We start from the raw sequence: 20362 nt of genomic DNA, 5'->3' as shown, positions 1-20362 counted from the left end.
GATGAGGTGCGTGGAAAATTTTGCTTCCACGAAATTGAATATATATACATATATATATATATATAGGAACATTAATTTTTTGATTATTTCTTTCTTCTTCTGTAACCCATTTGATTTATCTTCTCTGTTTTTGTGCATCTTGAAAATTCAATTTCTTTCTACTGGTGTTCTCAACTTTTTGAATCATTGACTTTTGATCACTGAATATTAATTAATTTGATAATTACTCAAATTGAACAAGACTGAGGAGCTGAAAACTTGGTTGGCAAGAAAAGGCAACTGATAATTGTTCTATAAGTACTGTAAACCCCAGTGAACCAAACCCAAATCATTCAGTAGAAGGAAGAAAAGAAAAGATGAGTGAAGAAGTGAAGTTGTTGGGACATAAGGCCAGTCCTTTCACCTGTAGGGTAATTATTGCCCTAAAAATGAAAGGTATCCCGTATGACTATATCGAAGAGGATACCTCTAACAAGAGTCCTTTGCTTCTGAAATCAAATCCGGTCCACAAGAAAATCCCTGTCCTCATTCACAACGGGAAACCAATTGCAGAGTCTCTTGTCATCGTTGAATACATCGATGAAACATGGAAACAAAACCCAATCCTGCATCAAGATCCTTATGACAGAGCCATGGCTCGTTTTTGGGCCAAGTACATCGACGAAAAGGTAAAAACAAGAAACTAATTTCTCTTCTCTCTCTCTCTCTCTCTCTCTCTCTCTGCATTCATACATATACATATATGTTCACACACATCAACCCTGTTTCTTGAATTGGTGGATATTAAAAAAAGGAAAGCGGGATCTGACAATTGGGTTTTGTTGTGAAGTGTATGATGACTTTGTGGACTGCTTACTGGAGCGAAGAGAATGGGCGAGAGAAGGCGGTGGAAGAAGCCAACGAATGTCTGAGAACAATGGAGAATGAGGTGAAGGGGAAGAGATTCTTCGGAGGAGAAAAAATCGGAATGGTGGATATAGCGGCTTGTTTCTTTGGGTTATGGGTTGAGGTTATTCAAGAAATTCGTGGGTTGGAATTGCTGACGGCTGAGAAATTTCCCAGATTATTTGAGTGGAGTCAAGGGTTTGTCAATTGTGATTTGATCAAACAATGTCTGCCTGAGAGAGAAAATCTCGCCGCAATATTCAAAGCTCGATATGGATCAAGAACCACCTCCACTGCACCCTCTTCAACTCAAGAAGCTCAATAAAGTAACCAGAAATTATCAAGAGTCAGCAACATGTTTGTTTGATTTCTATTTAAATTTACAAGTACATATTCGTCTGTTTGGATTTAAATCAGAATAAATAAAATGGGCTGGATCTAGAAATCTAGCCCAAAATGTCCAATTTAGGATCCATATATCTTACTTCAGATCCTAAAATAATTTTGGAACTTGTGTGCATATATATATATATATATGTGTGTGTGTGTGTTTCTCAGTATGCCAAAGGAATAAAGACAGCTTTGAGATTTATACACTCTTCTTAGGAAGAGATACTTACGTAAATTTAGTAAATAATCAACAAAAAATTGTTTGAACTTAAGAACAGTAAAATAAGAATGAGAAGAAAAATAGAAATTAATATGAATTTTTCAACCAACTAATTAATTTTTAAATAGACAAATTACAACAAAAAATAGTCACGTATTCTTTATAAATTTAGTTCAACACTTATCTTATTCTCGAACGATAAGTATAATTCCTATAGATAAGGTTCAAAATTTATCATATTCTTCTATGATATGTAAAATCTTTACAAATAATGTATAAATAATATTCAACATTTATGAGCTTCCTAGATAATATACAATTCAAATTAACTAAAAAAACACGGTCTTCTCTCAATATGTTTGTTTCTTCAATCAAAATTTTTCATGGTGCAAAGAATCAACAACTTCCACATATTTTAAGAGGAAAATGTTTGAGAGGTTTTATAAATTTATCGATCAATCAATCTTCACTCCTTCAATACTTCAAACAAATTACTCCATTGTTGAGATATACTAAAAAATGATATTTAACATCATTATGTTTGCTTCTTTTATGTAGTGGAGGATTATTGAACAAGTTAATAATACTTGTTGTCACAAAAACAAATTATAGTAGTTCATTTTTTCTTAGAATTTAGATCTTTTTAAAATTTTTTCTTAACTACATAGTTTGACAGGCTTAAGTTGTTGCAGTGACAAATTCAGCTTTTATGGTTGACAAAGTGATAATATGTTACATTTTAGAAAACCATGAAACAACTCCTGAACTTTATACATAAAAAAAATCTGGTAGTACTTTTTTGATCATCTAAGACACTAGCATAATCACCATACGAGAACCTAATCAAATATGATATTTCTCCCTTCTCATAGACCAATCCAACTCTTATATATCATTGCTTTCAATACCTTTAATTTCATCATTAATTTCCTTCTGTCATTTTGCACATTTGAGAATTATTGGATCACAATCTAGAAATATAATAAATTGAGTAAGAGGATCCTCAAAGTAATCAATTCTAATTAGCTCGTAATTTAACATCCATGCTAGCCTTCTTCGAAATACGTTGAAAATGTGAATAATCTATTATTTCAACTTGTTCATCCATTGTTGGTGTAGTTTGAGAATTTAAAAAGGTGTCATTTTCAGCATTTTCAAAGGCTACAACTATTGGAATATGCCACTGTCGGGACTGATTTGTTCTTCACCATTCTTTCCATCAAAACTTGTTGGAATTTGTTTTTCAATAGCATTTTTGTTCCATGATTAGAACCAATTTTCATAAATACCAAGTTGTGACTGATATGAATTTATTTTTCAATGGCATTTTTTATCACTAATATTAGGAAAAATACATTTTTCTCCCTTATTGTCTAGTTTTTTCCTCATTTGATTAGGAATATGGGCACATGTTATACATTTAAAAACTTTAAAATGTTCTACAATTAGCTATTGTCCACTCCATACTTCCTCTGGAGTCATATTTTGAACTCCAAATATGGGACTTCTATTCAGAATGTAAATACTCTGGAGTCAGACAAAAGAGTTTTTGGAATGTCGATGCTTCTCAACAAATTCTGCACCATCTTCATAATAATGAGTTTTTCTCTCACAAACTCTATTTTGTTAGAGCGAGTAGGTTGCTGTAAGTTGCCTTTTTAATTTATGAAACTCACAAAAATTTGTAAATTTTTCTGAGTTATATTCTCTACCATGATTCAAACAAAGAGGTTTTATTGAATTATCAACCTCTTTTTCAGCATGTGCTTTAAAACTCAAAGGCTTCAAGTTTCTCCTAGAAGTACATTTGGATTTTTTAGTATAATCATTAATGAAGGTAATAATATAGCTTTTACCTCCATTTGAAGATGGTATTATGGGTCCATAAATGTCAAAATGGATAAATTCAACACACCTTTTTTGCTCTCTATGATTCTTTTATTAGAAATAAATTGCGATATTTTTTGCGAACAACACACTTTTTGTATATTTGTGAGGGAGAAGAAATTTGAGGAAGACCCTTTTACCATATTCTTTTTGTTGTAGAGTATTTAATTTTCTAAAATTAATATATGCCAAACGAAAATGTCACAACCAGGCTTCATCTCCTTACTTTAGTGATAAATATGATTGTTGTATGTTATTGAGATAAAGAGAGAAAATTTTGTTAGTACTCATTTTAGCTTGAGCATTAAAGCTTAAATCATCATTTTGAATCTGACGTACTCCATTTTTTATGAGAATTTCATACCCATTCTCTTGTAATTGACAAAGACTTAAAAGATTGGTCATCAAATATGGAACATAAAGTATATCAGAAATTATTTTAGCAACATCCTTTTTTGTTTAAATGATCATATGTCATTTTCTCATGATTGATACTTTAGAGTTGCACTCAAACTTTAATAAATCTTGAGATGATTCAACTAGAGTAAAGATGGCTAATTTGTTCCCACATATATTGTTGTTGCATCTAGTATCTAAGTATCACAAATTCTAGTGAGTTTCCTCCTTTCCTACTCCTTCACTTGATAGGCCAATAATAAAGAGATTTCTTTTTTTTCTGCAAAATTATATTATCTTTCACTATCTTTACTTAGTTAGACACTCTGATTTATAATGGTCATAACCATGACATCTGTAGCATTCGATTTTATATTTGTCTGCTGATTTTGGCTTTGAATGAGTTGAATGGTAGTTGTCATGATCTATTCCTTTTTTTTTAGTATGAAAATACTAATTATTTTCATATTTCTGGTGTAAGTTTTTATCATAATTGTTGGTTTTGCCCTTTCATCTTCCTGGACCATCTCTTTTTTGGTGTTGTAAACTGATTATCATATAATACTTGTAGAATTTTCTCCTATTTGTCCTTTTGTTTCATTTTCTATTCATAAATTACTAAAAATTTTGTAATTTATTGATCAAATGTTTATTAATTTCTTTGAATTTTTCAATTGAATAAAAAATATAATTGAATTTGTTGTGATAAAATGAAGTATCTTCTGTAACGGCCCCGGAATTTTAAATGGAAATGTATATATAAGAAAAATTCTAAGTGCGGAAGCAGAATAAAAATTTTGATTAATATCTCTTACACAATAATCCAAACGTACTAAACATGTGAAAGAATAAACTAAATAAAGTAAATATTATAGATGAATGTTATAAATAAAACTATGAAATCTTTAGATATCTACTCGCTGTCTTCCTGCGGGACAGGCTCGGGAATCAAGTCTTCCTGATCTGAAATTGTTAAGTAAGGAATGAGGTATAGTAGCCCAGTAAAGACATCACACTATCTCACTGTCACAAAAGTAAAAGTTGGTAGAAAACAAAAACGACCAATGGAGCATAATTTATAACAAACTCATTTATCAATAATAAAAACCTTTACTGTCCACTTACCTTGGTGAGATTTATGAAAACAACTTATGAGAAACAATAACATCGTAAACATCATAAGATCATGCACACTCTGTAACATAACACATATCATACTTTTGTATTTCAATCATCAGTCAACAAATTTTCTCTTTTATCAGCCTACAAGTATCCATGGGGATCCATAGGGGGTCTCCGCTACACATGAACCATTCACATTAATAACTTAATTCCATGGTCGTCCCCATATCCCGTTCGGTATGAGCGCCAAAACCATAAACCTCAATACCTCGTCCGGTATGAGGGTGAAACGGACCGTCCCCATACTCCGTCTGATATGGGCGCCAAAACACATAAAGTCTCTATACCTCGTCCGATATGAGAAACCACGTTCCCGATAGGGTTCCCTTTTAATCTGAGCCATCCATCACGATTTAATTTGGGTCGTCCGATCGCGATTAAATTGGAAATAAATTTGGGTCGTCCATCGCGATACGATCTGGGCTGTCCGTGCGTGATCAAATCTGGGCCGTCTGCACGCGTGAGATCTGGGTCATCCATGCGCGCTTTTGATTTGGGTCGTCCGTGCGCGCGAGAACGGATCTGGGCCGTTCGATCGCGCGCACGCGGATCGCCCACGTGTCTCCGTCCTGTGTGGCTTCTCGCGTCAGTGTCCCTGCCACGCGGTGTGTCTTGGTTGGCCGGAGCTGCTGACGTGGCGTTATTTTTTAAAATTGCGTTTTGACCCCCGATTTTTAATTTTTTTTTTAAAAGCACTCACAGAATCTAAATTTTTACCCATTTTTCCTAAAATCATTTTCAATTAATTTTCAAAAATAATTTTATCCTATTTTATCATTATTATTATTTTTATTTCTATTAAATTAAATTAAATTAAATTAAAACATATAATTATTACAAAATAAATTAATTATTAAAATAAAATAAAACTAAAATAATTTCAATTAAAAAATAATAATAATAATAAAAGGTTTGGGTGTTATATCTTCTCAATAATAGTAACATCTTCTAGTTTTTCATCATGAATCCACATCTTATTTACAATTGTTATAACTATTGAGAAATAATTTGAAAGTGATTCTCTTATCTTCATGTATAAAGTCTCAAAATCATTATGAGGAGTGTGAAGTTGTGCAAGTTTTGTTTTTGTTGTCCCCTGATATTTTCTCTTCATCAAGTCTCAAATTTGCTTTAAAGTATCTTTACAAAGAATAGTTTTCAAAATTAAGCGACCCAAATAGCCAAAAAAAAATATATATTTTTTTTTTTGACTTTAAGATCTTTTAACTTATATGCTTCAAGTTCCATCTTCTAGGGATCCAACAACGTAGCACCTACCGGTTCTGCTACTTCAAAAACAACTACAGTCCAAAATTCTCTATATCTTAAAAATTTCTCCTTCAGGATACTCCAATAGTCATAATGACTATGAAACCGTGAAATTGTTGACTGCACAAAATTTTCACAAAAAATATGTTATTAGATGTATAAAGCTCCTGTATTTTACTTTTGAAAGACTCTAATGTTACTGCTCCATGTCTGAAAAGTCGTGTTTAAATTAATTTTATACGTCAAGGATCAAAAGATAATTCTTTTATTGTTTCTTATTATTAATTCTTTTTCCTTTTCAGTTGAAAATGAGAAAAAGGGTGGGTGGAAAATTTTGCTACCATGAAACTGACAACGTTGGAAAAATCCAAAGTATAATCATCTTTCATGGGTTCTGATATTATACAGAGAATAGGAATATTAATTTTGGGTGGGGGGGGGGGGGGGGGGGGGAGGGGTTCTTTTCTTTTTTCTCCGGAAACCCATTTGTCTTATCGTCTCTGTTTTTGTTCATCTTAAAAATTCAATTTATTGCCACTGGTGTTTCCAAGTTTTTGAATTATTGGCTGTTGACCATTGAACAATTGATAGTTGGAAACTTGGTTGGCAAGAAAAGGCAATTGATAATTGTTCTATAAATACTGTAATAATCCCCAGCAAAACCAACCCAAATCATTCATTAGCAGTTTACAAGGAAGAAAAGAAAAGATGAGTGAAGAAGTGAAGTTGTTGGGACATAAGGCCAGTCCCCCCTCTCTCCTGCTGTAGGGTAATTATTGCCCTAAAAATGAAAGGTATCCCTTATGAATATATAGAAGAAGATATCTCTAACAAGAGTCCGTTGCTCCTAAAATCTAATCCGGTCCACAAGAAAATCCGTGTCCTTATTCACAACGGCAAACCAATTGCAGAGTCTCTTGTCATCGTTGAATTTATTGACGAAACACGGAAACAAAACCCAATCCTGCCTCAAGATCCTCATGACAGAGCCATGGCTCGTTTCTGGGCCAAGTACATCGAGAAACAAGCAACTGATTTCTCTTTCTCTATATATATATATACATATTAGACACATCAACCCAGTTTCTTGAATTGGTAGAAATTGAACAGGCAAAGTGGGATCAGACAATTGAGTTTTGTTGTGAAGTGTATAATTGAGTTTGTGGAATGCTTTCTGGAGCGAAGAGGATGGGGGAGAGAAGGCGCTGGAGGAAGCGAACTAGTGTCTGAGAACACTTGAGAATGAGGTGAAAGGGAAGAGATTCTTCGGAGGAGAAAAGATACGAATGATGGATATAGCGGCTTGTTTCTTTGGATTATTCAAGAAGTTTGTGTGTTGGAATTTTGCCGACGGCTGAGAAATTTCCGAAATTATTTGAGTGGACTCATGAGTGTGTCCATTGCGATATGATAAAACCATGTCTGCCTGAGAGAGAAAAAATCGCTGCATATCTCAAGGCTCGATATGGATCAAGAACCACCTCCACTGCTTCTGAATATGCTGAATGAAGTTTGATAATGACCCAGAAATTATCGGAAGTCAGTAGTATGATCTTCTTCAGCGGATTTCTGTTTAAACTTCAAAGAACATATTAGTGTGTTTGGATTTAAGTCAAATAAATAAAATGGGCCGGATCCAGAAATCTAGCCCAAAATGTCCTATTTAGGATTCATATATATTACTTTAGACCCTAAAATAATTCTGTTACTTGTGTGCATATATATATATATATATATATATGTATATACGTACCTCTTTATACCAAACGAATAAAGATAACTTTGAGATTTATGTACTCTTTAGGAAAAGATATTCATGTAAATTTAGTAAACAATCAACAAAAAGTTGTTTTAACTTAAAAGGAGAGGAAGACAAGAACAAATTCAGAAGATATGAGAAGAAAAATAAAAATTAATTTTAATTTTTCAGCTAATTAACTAGTTTTTAAATAGAAAAATTATAGAAAAATATAGTCACAAATTTCTTATAAATAACATTCAACACTTACGATCCTCGTATATGAGATTTAACACTTATTGTCTTTCTATACCATATGTAAAATTCCTATAGATGATATTCAATACTTACGAGTTTTTTAGATAATATAAAATTCAAATTAACTAAAAATTCAGCAACTTTTAATATGTTTCCTTTTCCTAGTAAAAAAAATTTCAATGTCCAAAAATTCAACGACTTTCTCATATTTTGAAAGGAAAATATATGAGAAGTTTATAAATATATCAGTCAATTAACCTTCATTACTGCAATACTTCAAATCAATTACTACATCATTGTTGAGATTTCTTAAAAAAATAATATTTAACACCAATATATTTGATTCTTTCATGTAGCATAGGATTATTGAACAATTTGATGGTGCATTGTTGTCACAAAATATTGTAATAGCTCATTTTCACTTGAAATTCAAATCTTTAAAAATTCTTCTTAACTGCATAGCTTGACAAGCATAAATTGTTACAGTGATGAATTCAGCTTCAACAGTTGATAAAATGACAATTAGTTGCTTTTTTAGAAGACCATGAAATAACTCTTAAACTTAGCATAAAAATATATCCCGTACTATTTTTTCAATCATCCAAGTCTCTAGTATAATCACTATCCAAAAACCTAGTCAAATTTGAATTTTTTTCCCTTCTTGTAGAACAATTCAAAATTAGCAGTATCCTTCAAGTATTAAAGTGTGACGTCTCGATGCCAACTAGGCACCCACGTCCAACTGAGTAATGACTAAAAATGCATTCATTAACAAAATGCAAAATAATAATCCCTTACAAAAATACATCAATAGCATACTAAGGCACATAGCTATCAACTCCTATGTACAAATGTTAGGAATACACTTGCTTACAAAAATTTAACCTCTAAAAACAAAATATAAAAAGAGTCTTCATCACTTCCTTTAAACATCCTAGAATGGGTCCAGACAGGCATCATTAGGGAGATATCAATAAATCATCTGGGAGGTGGATTGGAGTGAGTTCCAATAAACTCAGTAAGATAGACAATAATAAAGTCATACAATTACCGTTTTTAAAACATGTAATTAAGCGACAGTGAAAAAGCATATAACTTACCAGATTCAATAGCCTAATTTATTTCTCCACATTTCATAAATGTTAGCATACTATATATTTTTAAAACAGGTCGTACATAGCCATATGTATCATATCATATCAGATTCTAAAATCAAATCAATCAATGACTTTTGCACACGACTCTGACTTTTTTTTTAAACAGTTTTAGTATTGAATTATTAGTCTTAATTAGGGTTACATTATTCACGTACCTATATGCGTAGCCGTCTAAACCTGTACCTAGGAGGGCTAAAGGAACACCAAATAAAACCGTGAATGGGCATGCAAATAGACATGCATTTACACAATATTACATATAAACAAAACACTCAGTCACTCTGGTCACCTAGTTCATCCCTTTCGCTCAGGGCAATGAACAACATAGGTCCAGCTTAAGCCAGGCCACAGTCCATAAGTGGACCATAACCCATTCACGTGCTAAGTGGTTTCGACAAACATACATAAACATACATGACCCCTCCTAGATAACATGGTAAACGGATTTAACTGGACAACTTTATTTACTACATCTTATTTAGACCCAACACTTATTTGTTTATTTAATTTAGACTAACTTAGACCTAAAACCAAGACCTAGGTTAAACCTAACTTCCCTTTATTCCCTTCATCCCTTTTTACTTCCAAATCAAAGCATATTCTTACTGTCCATTTTACTTAGCCAATTTCCACTTTCTTAATTTCCTCATTTTCCCATTCTTTTTACTTTACTTTTCTTATTATTTGGTTTCCCAAAAATCCATTTACTAATTTCTTAAAACATTTCTCAAATTTTTCTCTTAAGTTTGCATTTACAAACTTACTTTATTTTTATTTCCATTTTCCCTTTCCTTTAATTTTTATTTCAAATCCTTTTTTCCTTTATTTATTTCCAATTTCTTATTCCTTTAATTTTTATTTCTAATCCTTTTCCTTTATTTTCAATTTTTCCATTTCTTTTCATTTTTGGCCATTTTGCCCTTCGACTCGAGGCAGGGGAAATTTTCTCGCATGCCTGCCTTCGACATAGCATGCCTAGCTCGCCGAACACTGTCAGTGTATGTACGCCCGACAGTGCCTCATGGCCCTCTAGACTTGCTACACGCAACAACATGTTAGTGGGGCATATGTCTCGGCATTGTGGGTGCCTAGGCGTACATTCCTGTGTGCATGCGCACTCGTCTCACTCGGCACACGCAATGCCTCCTAGTAGAGGCCTTTCACCTGTGCGCAGCGTGCTACGCATGCTCAATCTGTCAGGAGACCTACCCCAGGACTTTTCTTACTCGCACCTTCACGCACGATTTCACCATGTTTGCCACATATGTTGTCACTTCAATGCCTAAGCAGTATAAACAGAGGAAACAGGCCTCTACTGTCATTCATTTTCCATTATCTTGCATTTAAATCGGTATGTTATTCATTCTAAATCATTGTCAAACATTTTAGAGATATTATTCCATCAAAATCGTCAAATAAAAGACATTTAAACATAAAAAAATCCTACATGAACACAAGCACACACTATTTCAGTTAAAACATTCACCATTCATGTAATTTCCAAAGATTAACTGGTCTAAATGCATCTAAAAAAACAAATGCTCGTAAAAACTAATTACCACCAATCTTACTTCACTATAAACACTCTATTAGTCTAAATGCAATAGAAAGGCCTTAAAAGCACGAAGAACAACTAGCAACGCGCATGTGCAGCAGTTGTTGTGTTAGTTGGGTTTTTAAGTTGAATCCGCAAGTTCTTGGTTGTTTTAACTGTGGGAATTCATTTTAGAAGCAACCTAAGGTCTAAATGAACTGATCTTAAGTTGGAATCAATAGGAAATCGAAATGAAAATCAAGAATCAAAAAAGGAAGAACTATTACCTAAAAATAGTTCCTCTCAGCACTATTTTGATTGCACAAGGTGCTTCTATTGAAGTTAGAAGAAGTTTGATTGTGCTAGGTGAAAGGGAAAGTTTAAATAGTCAAAAAGAGAAACTAAACTCACACTTGACAAAAGAGAAAAGATTTACCTCAAAAAGGAAGAAGTTGTCCCTCTTGGACAGACACATGCTCTATATTTCTACTATTGGTTTCACTCCACAACACTCAAGCTTTTTGGTTCTTTCAAGCTCTCATTTCTCTCTCTCTCTCTCTCTCTCTCTCTCTCTCTCTCTCTCTCTCTCTCTCTCTCTCTCTCTCTCTCTCTCTCTCTCTCTCTCCCCCCTTTCTCTCCCCTTTCTCTCTCTCTCTCTCTCACAAATGGTGTTCTTTCTTCGAATGAAATAAATGAAGAAGAAACGGGAGGCAAGGCATATTTAAATTTCCTTTTTCAGCTTTAATCACGGCCCTCGAATCACATGTTGTTTATGGCTGTGGGTGGCTGATAAGCCCGTAAAAGAAGGCCTATTGGCCAACACCTAGCAAAGGAATGAAGGGAAGTTGGTTTACAGCATGAGAGTCTAGTGTGAGTGGTGTTCCATCAGGGGAACACTGCGTTGAAGGAACTTGGATGTAGCGCCCTAAACTCGATATGAGGCGCAATTCCTACATATGCCATTTTCATGCAATGGGCTCATAAAATATGCATATGCATAGCTCAAAATTTATCATACAACCTAATATCCCATATGATATATACAGTAGTTATATATACAGAATATGATGTCAAAATTTAGAGTTTAACAAAATAAAATAAATTTTTTTGAATATGCATAAAATATACATGAATAGAAATCCTTTTACAGGTTCTATTCGTCCAGCAACAGTTCTAATTTTTTTTTTCCTCTGAAAAATATCAGGGTGAAATTTAATGAGTTTTACCAACTCAATAGTATTTTCATTCTTTTAACTCAGATAAAATTTCATGCAAAAACACACAATATGAGACAAATACAGTAGTACTATTTTCTATAGAAAATTTATTTATTATTTTCTCTCTTTTTACATGTTTCTGATCGGATTTCTTAATTTCACTCGAACATCATTTATAACCTCGAAGCATAACCACATACTCTCGAAAGAACATACATACACTCGAATATCAATCATAACATCAAAATATAACCACATACACATGAAAGATCATATATACACTTGAATGGTCATCTCTAAAGTTTTATCGCACGATGCTATTTATCTCATCGTCGAGGAGAGGCAAATGGATCCTCCCATCACATGGATAGCACACACATAAAATCTCACAATGGTCATAATAATTACGTTTGTTAGGTGACCCACATTTATAAACACTTATCCACGTCTGGACTAGGTTTCAATTTTATCCATATGCAAGTTCACCATGCCCGCTGAACTTCAGCCACACACACACACACACTCCCCTTCTATATTCAAATTAAACAAGAAGGCATTTAGGGTCCATAATCTAATTACTCGCATCCCCTCATTTCCAATTTCTTATTTATTTTCCTCTAATTTTATTTCCTTTTAAATTTTATTTTAATTTTTCGTTTCACAACCATAATTATTCATTTCTATTTTTATTTATTTCCTTACGTTATTTTCTTTTAGTTTAATTAATGATTTCTTTTAGGTTTAAATTTATTTCTTATCACAGTTTAAGTATTCCTCAGTCCTTGGGTTTGTTTTCTAGTTCCATCTCCTCATAAATTCCAATAGCTTAGGGTTCACTTGTCATAGATCTGGGTTCTGTTCTTCATCAAAAATTGAGTTAGTATCCATAAAATTAATAAAATACATGCATAATTCCAAAATTCCTAATCTAGATTCAGAATCGAAAATACCTACAACTCCTTTGTGCAACAATCTTCTCGGATCTACCTGAACGTCCTAATTCACGTACACAAACGACACATATTAATTAATGTAATTTAAATACTAAACTGAAGTTAAATTCAATCGAAATCACGGTTTCAATGATTACTCGATGGGATGCTTGGCTCACCGCGTAAGGGTGAGCAATTTGCTCCCTTACTGTCCTGGTTCTTAAAACCAAAAATATCAAGTTTCATACTCAAGGAAGACTCTTCGACTTCCCTTGTGGTGAATCGGATTCCTGTACCTGAGAAAGACTCTTCGGCTTTTTGAGTGGTGAATCGAATTCCTGTACCCGAGGAAGACTCTTCGGCTTCTCGAGTGATGAATCGTGTTCCCAAACCCAAGGAAGACCCCTCGGCTTCGACTGGTGGGTCAATTTCCCATACCTGAGGAAGGCTCCTCGGTTCCCGAGCGGGTGGGTGACTTGGCTAGACATGCGTGGCCAGCCCGACGTTGACCGCCCCCACCCCATCGCCTTAACAGCCAATCGAATCACATAAAAAAAGTTTACTTGTGCCCTAACAGCAATTTGCTAACAACACTCTTCACATATTTGTGATGGAGGTGAAATTTGAGGAAGACACATTGCTATATTCTTTGTTGTAGAGTCTTTAAGCCACCAAAATTAAGATATCTATAATAAAAATGCCATAACCAAGCTTCATCTCCTTACTTTAGTGAGAAACATGATTGTTGTATGTTATTGAGATAGAGATGAAATATTCAGTTAGTACTCATTTTAACTTGAGCATTTAAGCCAAAATTGTCGTCTTATTTCAACATACTCTATTTTTAATGAGAATCTCATATCCTTTCTTTTGTAATTGACCAAGTTTTAAAAGATTGGTCTTCAAATATGGGACATAAATTACACTAAAAATTGTCTGAGCAATATTTTTTTTTTTTTTTGAATGATCACCTACTCTTTTCCCATTACTGAGACTTTAGAGTTTTATTCAAACTTTTCTAAATCTTGATATAATTCATCTAGATTGGAGAATGCCAACTTGTTCCCAAACATATGGTTGTTGCATCCAGTATTTAAGTACCACAAATTCTAGTGAGTTTCTTCATTTTCATGCTCCTTCACTTGGTAGGTAATAAAGAGATTTCTTTTTCTTTTTCTGCAAAATTACATTATCTTCCACCACTTTTATTTAAGTTAGTTCGACACTCTTATTTATAATGGTCATACCTATGACATATGTACCATTCAGTTTTATATTAATCTGCTGTTTTGGTTTTGCATAAGTTGCATAGTAGTTGTCATTATCTATTCCTCTTCCTCGAGTATGAATCCACATCTTATTTGCAATTATCATGAATCCACATCTTATTTCCTTCTTCTCAGAGGAGAGAATGAGAAAATAGGTATTGATAAGAATTTCTTTATCTGAATTTTCTTTCAATAGGTCAGCCTTTAAGTACACAAATTATAATAAAAAGATAGATACAAATTCCTTATAGATTATGTTCAATACTTATTGTCATCTTAGATGATAGATACAATTTTTATAAATGGAGTTCATTACTTATTGTTTTCCTAAATAATAAGTGAAATCCTTACACATAAAGTTCATCACCTTCAGTTTTCTAAGTAATAGATGATTTAAATTAATTAACAATTTTAATAAAAGATAAATGCTAAATTTATTTAAAAGTTCTTAAACTTGAATGTTCATATAAGAATTTTCCTGATATATTTGAATGAGTGAACTAAAAAATTAAGCACCTACAAAATTATTTTTTTGGAGGACTAGAAAAATTAGACTCGCAACGATAGCTAATTTCATTAATTAATTTAGGTGGTAGCATACAGTTCTCTTTATTTCAACAATTAACTTGCATAATCTTAACCAACTACTAATTAATTAAATGGTTGATATTTCTACATCTTTTTAAGTTCGAGCTGATTTATATTCTTGTGTGTCTTTTTTTTGGAGGTTGTATTCTATTATATTTTGTAAAGTGAAGATTGTGTAATTTATTAACCAAAAAATTGGACCTGAGAAAATATATTTTGGGCCATTGATGATGGATTTATGGCCTGACACACTTGCCACTTAATTTGAATCTGAATCTCTTTGTAAAATCTGAGAGAAGATGCGAAGAAAAACGTTTCATTAGCTTCAGCCTGCATGATGTCGTAATTGCCCACAGAACTAATTTGGTATTATTTTTCCTTTTCACAATGTCTCTCGACTTTACATGTTGAAATTTCAAAGTCGTGTTTGTACATCTTATACCTTAAGGATTTTCTTTACATGGTGAAAGAATTTTCTTTTAGGTTTGTTATTATTAATTTTTTACCTTTCAGCTGAAAATGAGATGAGGTGGGTGGAAAACTTTGCTTCCATGAAATTGACAACGTTAGAAAAATCCAAAGTAAAAATCATCTTTCGCGGGTTCAGATATTATACAGAGAAATAGTAATATGTACGGTTTAATTGAAAAACGAAATTACAGGAATATTAATTTTGGGAGTTTTTCTTTTTTCTCCGGATACCCATTTGTACTGTCTTCTCTGTTTTTGTGCATGTTGAAAATTCAATTTCTTTCAACTGGTGTTTCCAACTTTTTTGAATTATTGGCTATTGACCATTGAATATTGAACTAATTTGGATAGTCAAGTTGCAGAAAAGGCAATTGATAGCTGGTCTATAAATACTGTAATTATCCCCAGCAAGACCAACCCAAATTCATTCCGTTAGCAGTTAGAAGGAAGAAAGAAAAGATGACTGAAGAAGTGAAATTGTTGGGAATTAGTGGTAGTCCTTTCAGCTGTAGGGTAATGATTGCCCTAAAAATGAAGAGTATTCCTTATGAATTTATAGAAGAAGATCTCTCTAACAAGAGTCCTTTGCTCCTACAATCTAATCCGGTCCACAAGAAAATCCCTGTTCTCATCCACAACGGGAAACCAATTGCAGAGTCTCTTGTCATCGTTGAATACATTGATGAAACATGGAAACAAAATCCAATCCTGCCTCAAGATCCTCATGACAGAGCCATGGCTCGTTTCTGGGCCAAGTACATCGACGAAAAGGTAAAAACAAGAAACTAATTTCTCTCTTTCTATTTCTCTGCATTCATACATACATACATATATATATATATAGACGGACGGACACACACACATCAACCTTGTTTGTTGAATTGGTGAAATTTAAAAAATGAAAGTTGGATCTGACAATTGGGTTTTTTTGTTAAGTGTATGATGAGTATGCATTATGCTTTCTGGAGCGAAGAGAATGAGCGAGAGAAGGCGGTGGAAGAAGCAAACGAGTGTCTGAGGACACTCGAGAATGAGATAAAGGGGAAGAGATTCTTCGGAGGAGAAAGGATAGGAATGGTGGATATAGCGGCTTGTTTTTTAGGGTTTTGGGTTGGAATTATTCAACAAATATTTGGGTTGGAATTGCTGACGGCTGAGAAATTTCCCAAATTATTTGAGTGGACTCAAGAGTTCGTCAATTGCGATTTGATTAAACAATGTCTGCCTGAGAGAGAAAATCTCGCCGCACGTATCAAGGTTCGCTATGAATCACGAACCAGTCCCGCTGCTTCTACATAAGCCTTTTTAAACTCAGGATTGAATAACCCAGAACTTACAAACACAATCAACCAGTATGTTTATATATGCTTTTCCCCAGATTTGTCAGTTTCAATTTCCATGTACTTCTGATCGGTGTGCTTGAATTTGAAGAGAATTAAATACATACTCGAAAGTTGTTGTATACAGCATATATATGCAGTATATAAAATATATTGTGCAAGTACAACTGTGTACGGATTATATATACACACACTGGCAGAACCAGAAATTTAATGAAGTGTGTGTTGAAAGGTATGGGAGTAGAAGATCGACTTTTCTTGTTTATTTTGAAGTTTGATATAAAATTATTGTATAACAAAGTTAAAATTATATCAATGGATTGAGATATGTGTACATGTTCTATTTTTTTTTTTTTTAATTAATTATCCCATCAATAAATAACCAATAATATTTATTGCCGTGATTGATGTTTTATTGAATGGATTAGGAGGAGGGACAGTATTAAGCTGGCCCAAAACGTAGCCCAATGGGCTTCCAACATTCTATATACTCCCGGGCAATGCAGATATTGTATTTACAAATGAATATATATATATATATATATATTGAGCAAAAAGTAAAATATATTATGTGATAATTATTAGATTACACGTGCTGGCCCTGGACACCAAAATATTGAGCCTGTTGTAATAGACTATACCAGAATTATATAAAATAATAAAAATTGACTTTGAGATTAGTGTATGATTTTATTTAAAATATATTGTATTACTGAATTTGTAATTTTATAATACCAGCAACATCCATGTGTTTAAAGTTCACATAGTTTTTTTTTTTTTTTTTTTTTCACTTGTTTAATACCATCAAATCTGACCACCATAAACCTGCTGCATGCATTATGTATTCCTGGCTGGCTGGCTACCTTGAGATTCACATTAACATTATCTTCACACTACCACTCACTTCGATATATCTTTAATGTTCTTAGCTACCTCTGACTTACAAGGCAAGCTAATTGCATATCTTTCTTGGTTATGATGATTTAGGATTTGACAAGTGTAACTTCATATACGAGAGCAGCAGATAAATAAGGAATGATGAAACTGATAAATGACAAGAAAATGAGCATGTCTACCAGACAATCCTGATTCATCAGGGTGTGACATGGAAGCATTTTCAAGTCCCTCATTTGTGTCTGTATGCGAAAAAGGAATAAAATAAAATAAAATAGACTACTTAATTTATTCAAGATCAGGGCGCATACACTTTTCTCAAAGTTGGCTATGGCAGATAACCACAGAACATACGGAAAACCATCCATCAAAACATGACCCATCAACAACTTATCGGCTCAAATGATACCTTACATCCCCAATTCGAAATTCAAAGCACCCTCCATTTTATAAGACATATTTCACTACTTGTTGAAACTTGATTCCTTAACAATGGTAACAGGGCAAGGCGCATGTGTCATCACATAGTTGCTTACACTTCCAAGCAATATCCTGTAACATCATCATTTCTCATTAATTTTTTTTCACGTTTCCAGAAAAGGACAATTAATGTAAGTTTATCAGATCTAAATTTACTCACCTTTGAACAGTGCCCAGTCCTCTGCTACCCATGACTATACAGTCCAGTTTAAGATCTTCAATCGCGTCGATAAGCTTCTCCCTCGCATCTCCCCAGTAGAGTTTTGTAACGATTTTCACCTGCAATCATGTTTAAAGGTATCTTTCTATAATCCACATACATACATATAGCTGATCCATGAGATTCTAATTGAAACCAATACACGATCGGGAAGAAAATAAAATGAGGAAACCTCTTTTTGTCTGGAAGCAGTATCAAGCAAATCAAGCACTTCGATGTCTATTTTCACATCATACTTCTTCATAATCTCCGGTTCTCTGAACTCACTCAAGGGAATAAGAGCTGCAAAATGATCAAAATACAAAAAATGAAAAACAGGAAAATTAAGATCCGATCATAAGCTAAGTAAAAGAGACAAGATCATGATGAGATATTAATAAGAATCTGTCGTATAATGAATTAAAGAGGAAAATGCATACGAGCGCCAGATTTGGACCAGAGAGTGCTGTGAGATTCATCGAGTGAGCTTGGATTGACGTATATGACGTGAAAAGTATCTCCTCTATCAAGCAAGTTATTGATGGCCCATGCCAGAGCTCTCTTGCTGCTCTGGGAAAAGTCCATGGCCACTCCAATCCTCCTATCTCCTGGCATTTTTCTTAGTGGAGCTCTGTGCTGCGAACAAGGGTAAAAGAGAGAGACGAGAACGAAACAGAAAGTCGAGGAAATAAGGCTTGGGTCTATCTTCACGCAGGGTCCATGCCCTTAAAAAAGGAGGAAGAAAACAAAAGCACCACGCAAAAAATAGACGCCTTGCTTTCTTTTATTTTTTAATATTTAAAAAATTAATTAAAAAGAAAATTGCTTGTACGGTAAGTGATCCCACTTAGCCCACGGCATCAACACCGTCAAGACTTAATCAGACGGTGGTTCGGGTTTGACTTTGAAAATCCTTTTCTTGATCGATAATCACCAGCGGTGGATCAAGTAAGTTGAGGAGTTTGATCTTACGGAACAAATGCAGTTTATTTCATTTTGAAATAAATATTTTAATTTTATATGAATTTTCTTTACGATATTATTTAATTAAATGGAGTGATTAATTAAAGGCAGGTTAGCTAATTAAGATAATGTGTATAGGAATTTCATTGAATTGAATATGGAAACTTCGAAAGGCCAAAAACGGTAGAAGGAAAGAGAGGGAAGCTTCCTTGCAATTTCTCTTGATGTTTATTTTTATCTTTATGCATGGTAGGGTCCAAGCCTTAAGGATGCAAATCAAAATTATTTCCTTAATTTGTAGTTCTAAAACAATTCATTTTTTGGGAATATAAATAAATTTTGTTTGAAAACTAAAAAAATTATATATTTGGGATTGTCTTTATATATATATATATATATATTTCAAACCCATTTAATTATATGAAAATTTTAATTGAAAACATAAAGATTGAAGTGATTTTTATGTGGTCTTGTTTAAACTTCCTGTGTAGATTCTGGGTTGAAGGGCAGATGAATTAAGTGTAGGGAAAACTGGGTTAATTTGTAATCTGGGTTTTACAGGAAATTGGGTCGCTGATGAACAAGATTGAGCTTCAACTTATACTCGGCCCATTAAATAATGAATCCAATGACGATCCATTTGTCTGTCTTCAATTTTCTTTAACCTGCTCCTACTCTTAGTTAGTTTTCGAGAAAACGTTATTTTAGGCCAAAAATAAAATTGGAGTTGGACATCCAAGAGTCTACAATTTGAAAGAAACAAAAAAAGTGTAGCAATCGTCTCTTTGTAAGAAACAAAGAGGATGATATTTATACCATGTAAAAAGAGCAAAAGGTATTCTGTCACTAAACATATTTCTAATCTAAAGAGAAGAAAGGGTTCATTACAGAAAAAGACAAATATTTTGTATATTTTGATTTTAAGTAATTAATTTTAGATAAATTATTGTAAACATTATTTGGTTACAATCAAGAATAATTTAAATTTATTTAATTTACAAACGACTTAGAAATTTTAATTTTTATTAAACCTACATGATAATAAATTCATTTTAGTTATATAAAACTTTAATCTTAACGTTAATGTGGGATTG

The 20362-nt window shown here is 33.2% G+C and overlaps 3 protein-coding genes and 1 pseudogene across 3 annotated transcripts; 3 read left to right on the top strand and 1 right to left on the bottom strand.

Annotated features, from left to right (window-relative positions):
- The first annotated feature begins 314 nt into the window (after positions 1-314).
- Positions 315-1477, top strand: LOC110814205 (putative glutathione S-transferase). The gene is made up of 2 exons (XM_022041597.2): positions 315-668; positions 830-1477. Exons 1-2 carry the CDS (start codon positions 357-359, stop codon positions 1208-1210), a joined length of 693 nt encoding a protein of 230 aa, XP_021897289.1. The 5' UTR covers positions 315-356; the 3' UTR covers positions 1211-1477.
- A 5217-nt stretch (positions 1478-6694) lies between these two features.
- LOC148240414 (putative glutathione S-transferase pseudogene) lies at positions 6695-7965 on the top strand (annotated as a pseudogene).
- Positions 7966-15639: 7674 nt separating this feature from the next.
- On the top strand, positions 15640-17066 carry LOC110814269 (putative glutathione S-transferase). Its single transcript, XM_022041682.1, has 2 exons — positions 15640-16163; positions 16329-17066. The coding sequence occupies exons 1-2, from the start codon at positions 15852-15854 to the stop codon at positions 16689-16691; spliced, it is 675 nt and encodes a 224-aa protein (XP_021897374.1). The 5' UTR covers positions 15640-15851; the 3' UTR covers positions 16692-17066.
- Positions 17067-17886: 820 nt separating this feature from the next.
- On the bottom strand, positions 17887-19029 carry LOC110814270 (Adenine nucleotide alpha hydrolases-like superfamily protein). Its single transcript, XM_022041684.2, has 4 exons — positions 18746-19029; positions 18499-18608; positions 18267-18385; positions 17887-18178 (listed from the first exon to the last, which is right to left on the bottom strand). Exons 1-4 carry the CDS (start codon positions 18918-18920, stop codon positions 18091-18093), a joined length of 492 nt encoding a protein of 163 aa, XP_021897376.1. The 5' UTR covers positions 18921-19029; the 3' UTR covers positions 17887-18090.
- Between the last annotated feature and the right edge of the window lie 1333 nt (positions 19030-20362).

This window comes from Carica papaya, chromosome 8 (assembly GCF_054855325.1).
Source record: "Carica papaya isolate Zhongbai chromosome 8, ASM5485532v1, whole genome shotgun sequence".
NCBI lineage: Eukaryota > Viridiplantae > Streptophyta > Magnoliopsida > Brassicales > Caricaceae > Carica > Carica papaya.
Note: the sequence above shows the minus strand (reverse complement) of the source record. Positions and strands in the feature narration are given on the sequence as shown.

Coding starts and splice junctions, on each gene's coding strand:
- LOC110814205 (XM_022041597.2), top strand. CDS start 357: ATGAGTGAAGAAGTGAAGTTGTTGGGACATAAGGCCAGTCCTTTCACC. Junction 669..829: donor CCAAGTACATCGACGAAAAG/GTAAAAACAAGA, acceptor TTTGTTGTGAAG/TGTATGATGACTTTGTGGAC.
- LOC110814269 (XM_022041682.1), top strand. CDS start 15,852: ATGACTGAAGAAGTGAAATTGTTGGGAATTAGTGGTAGTCCTTTCAGC. Junction 16,164..16,328: donor CCAAGTACATCGACGAAAAG/GTAAAAACAAGA, acceptor TTTTTTGTTAAG/TGTATGATGAGTATGCATTA.
- LOC110814270 (XM_022041684.2), bottom strand. CDS start 18,920: ATGCCAGGAGATAGGAGGATTGGAGTGGCCATGGACTTTTCCCAGAGC. Junction 18,609..18,745: donor CTGGTCCAAATCTGGCGCTC/GTATGCATTTTC, acceptor ATCATTTTGCAG/CTCTTATTCCCTTGAGTGAG. Junction 18,179..18,266: donor GGACTGGGCACTGTTCAAAG/GTGAGTAAATTT, acceptor ATGATGTTACAG/GATATTGCTTGGAAGTGTAA.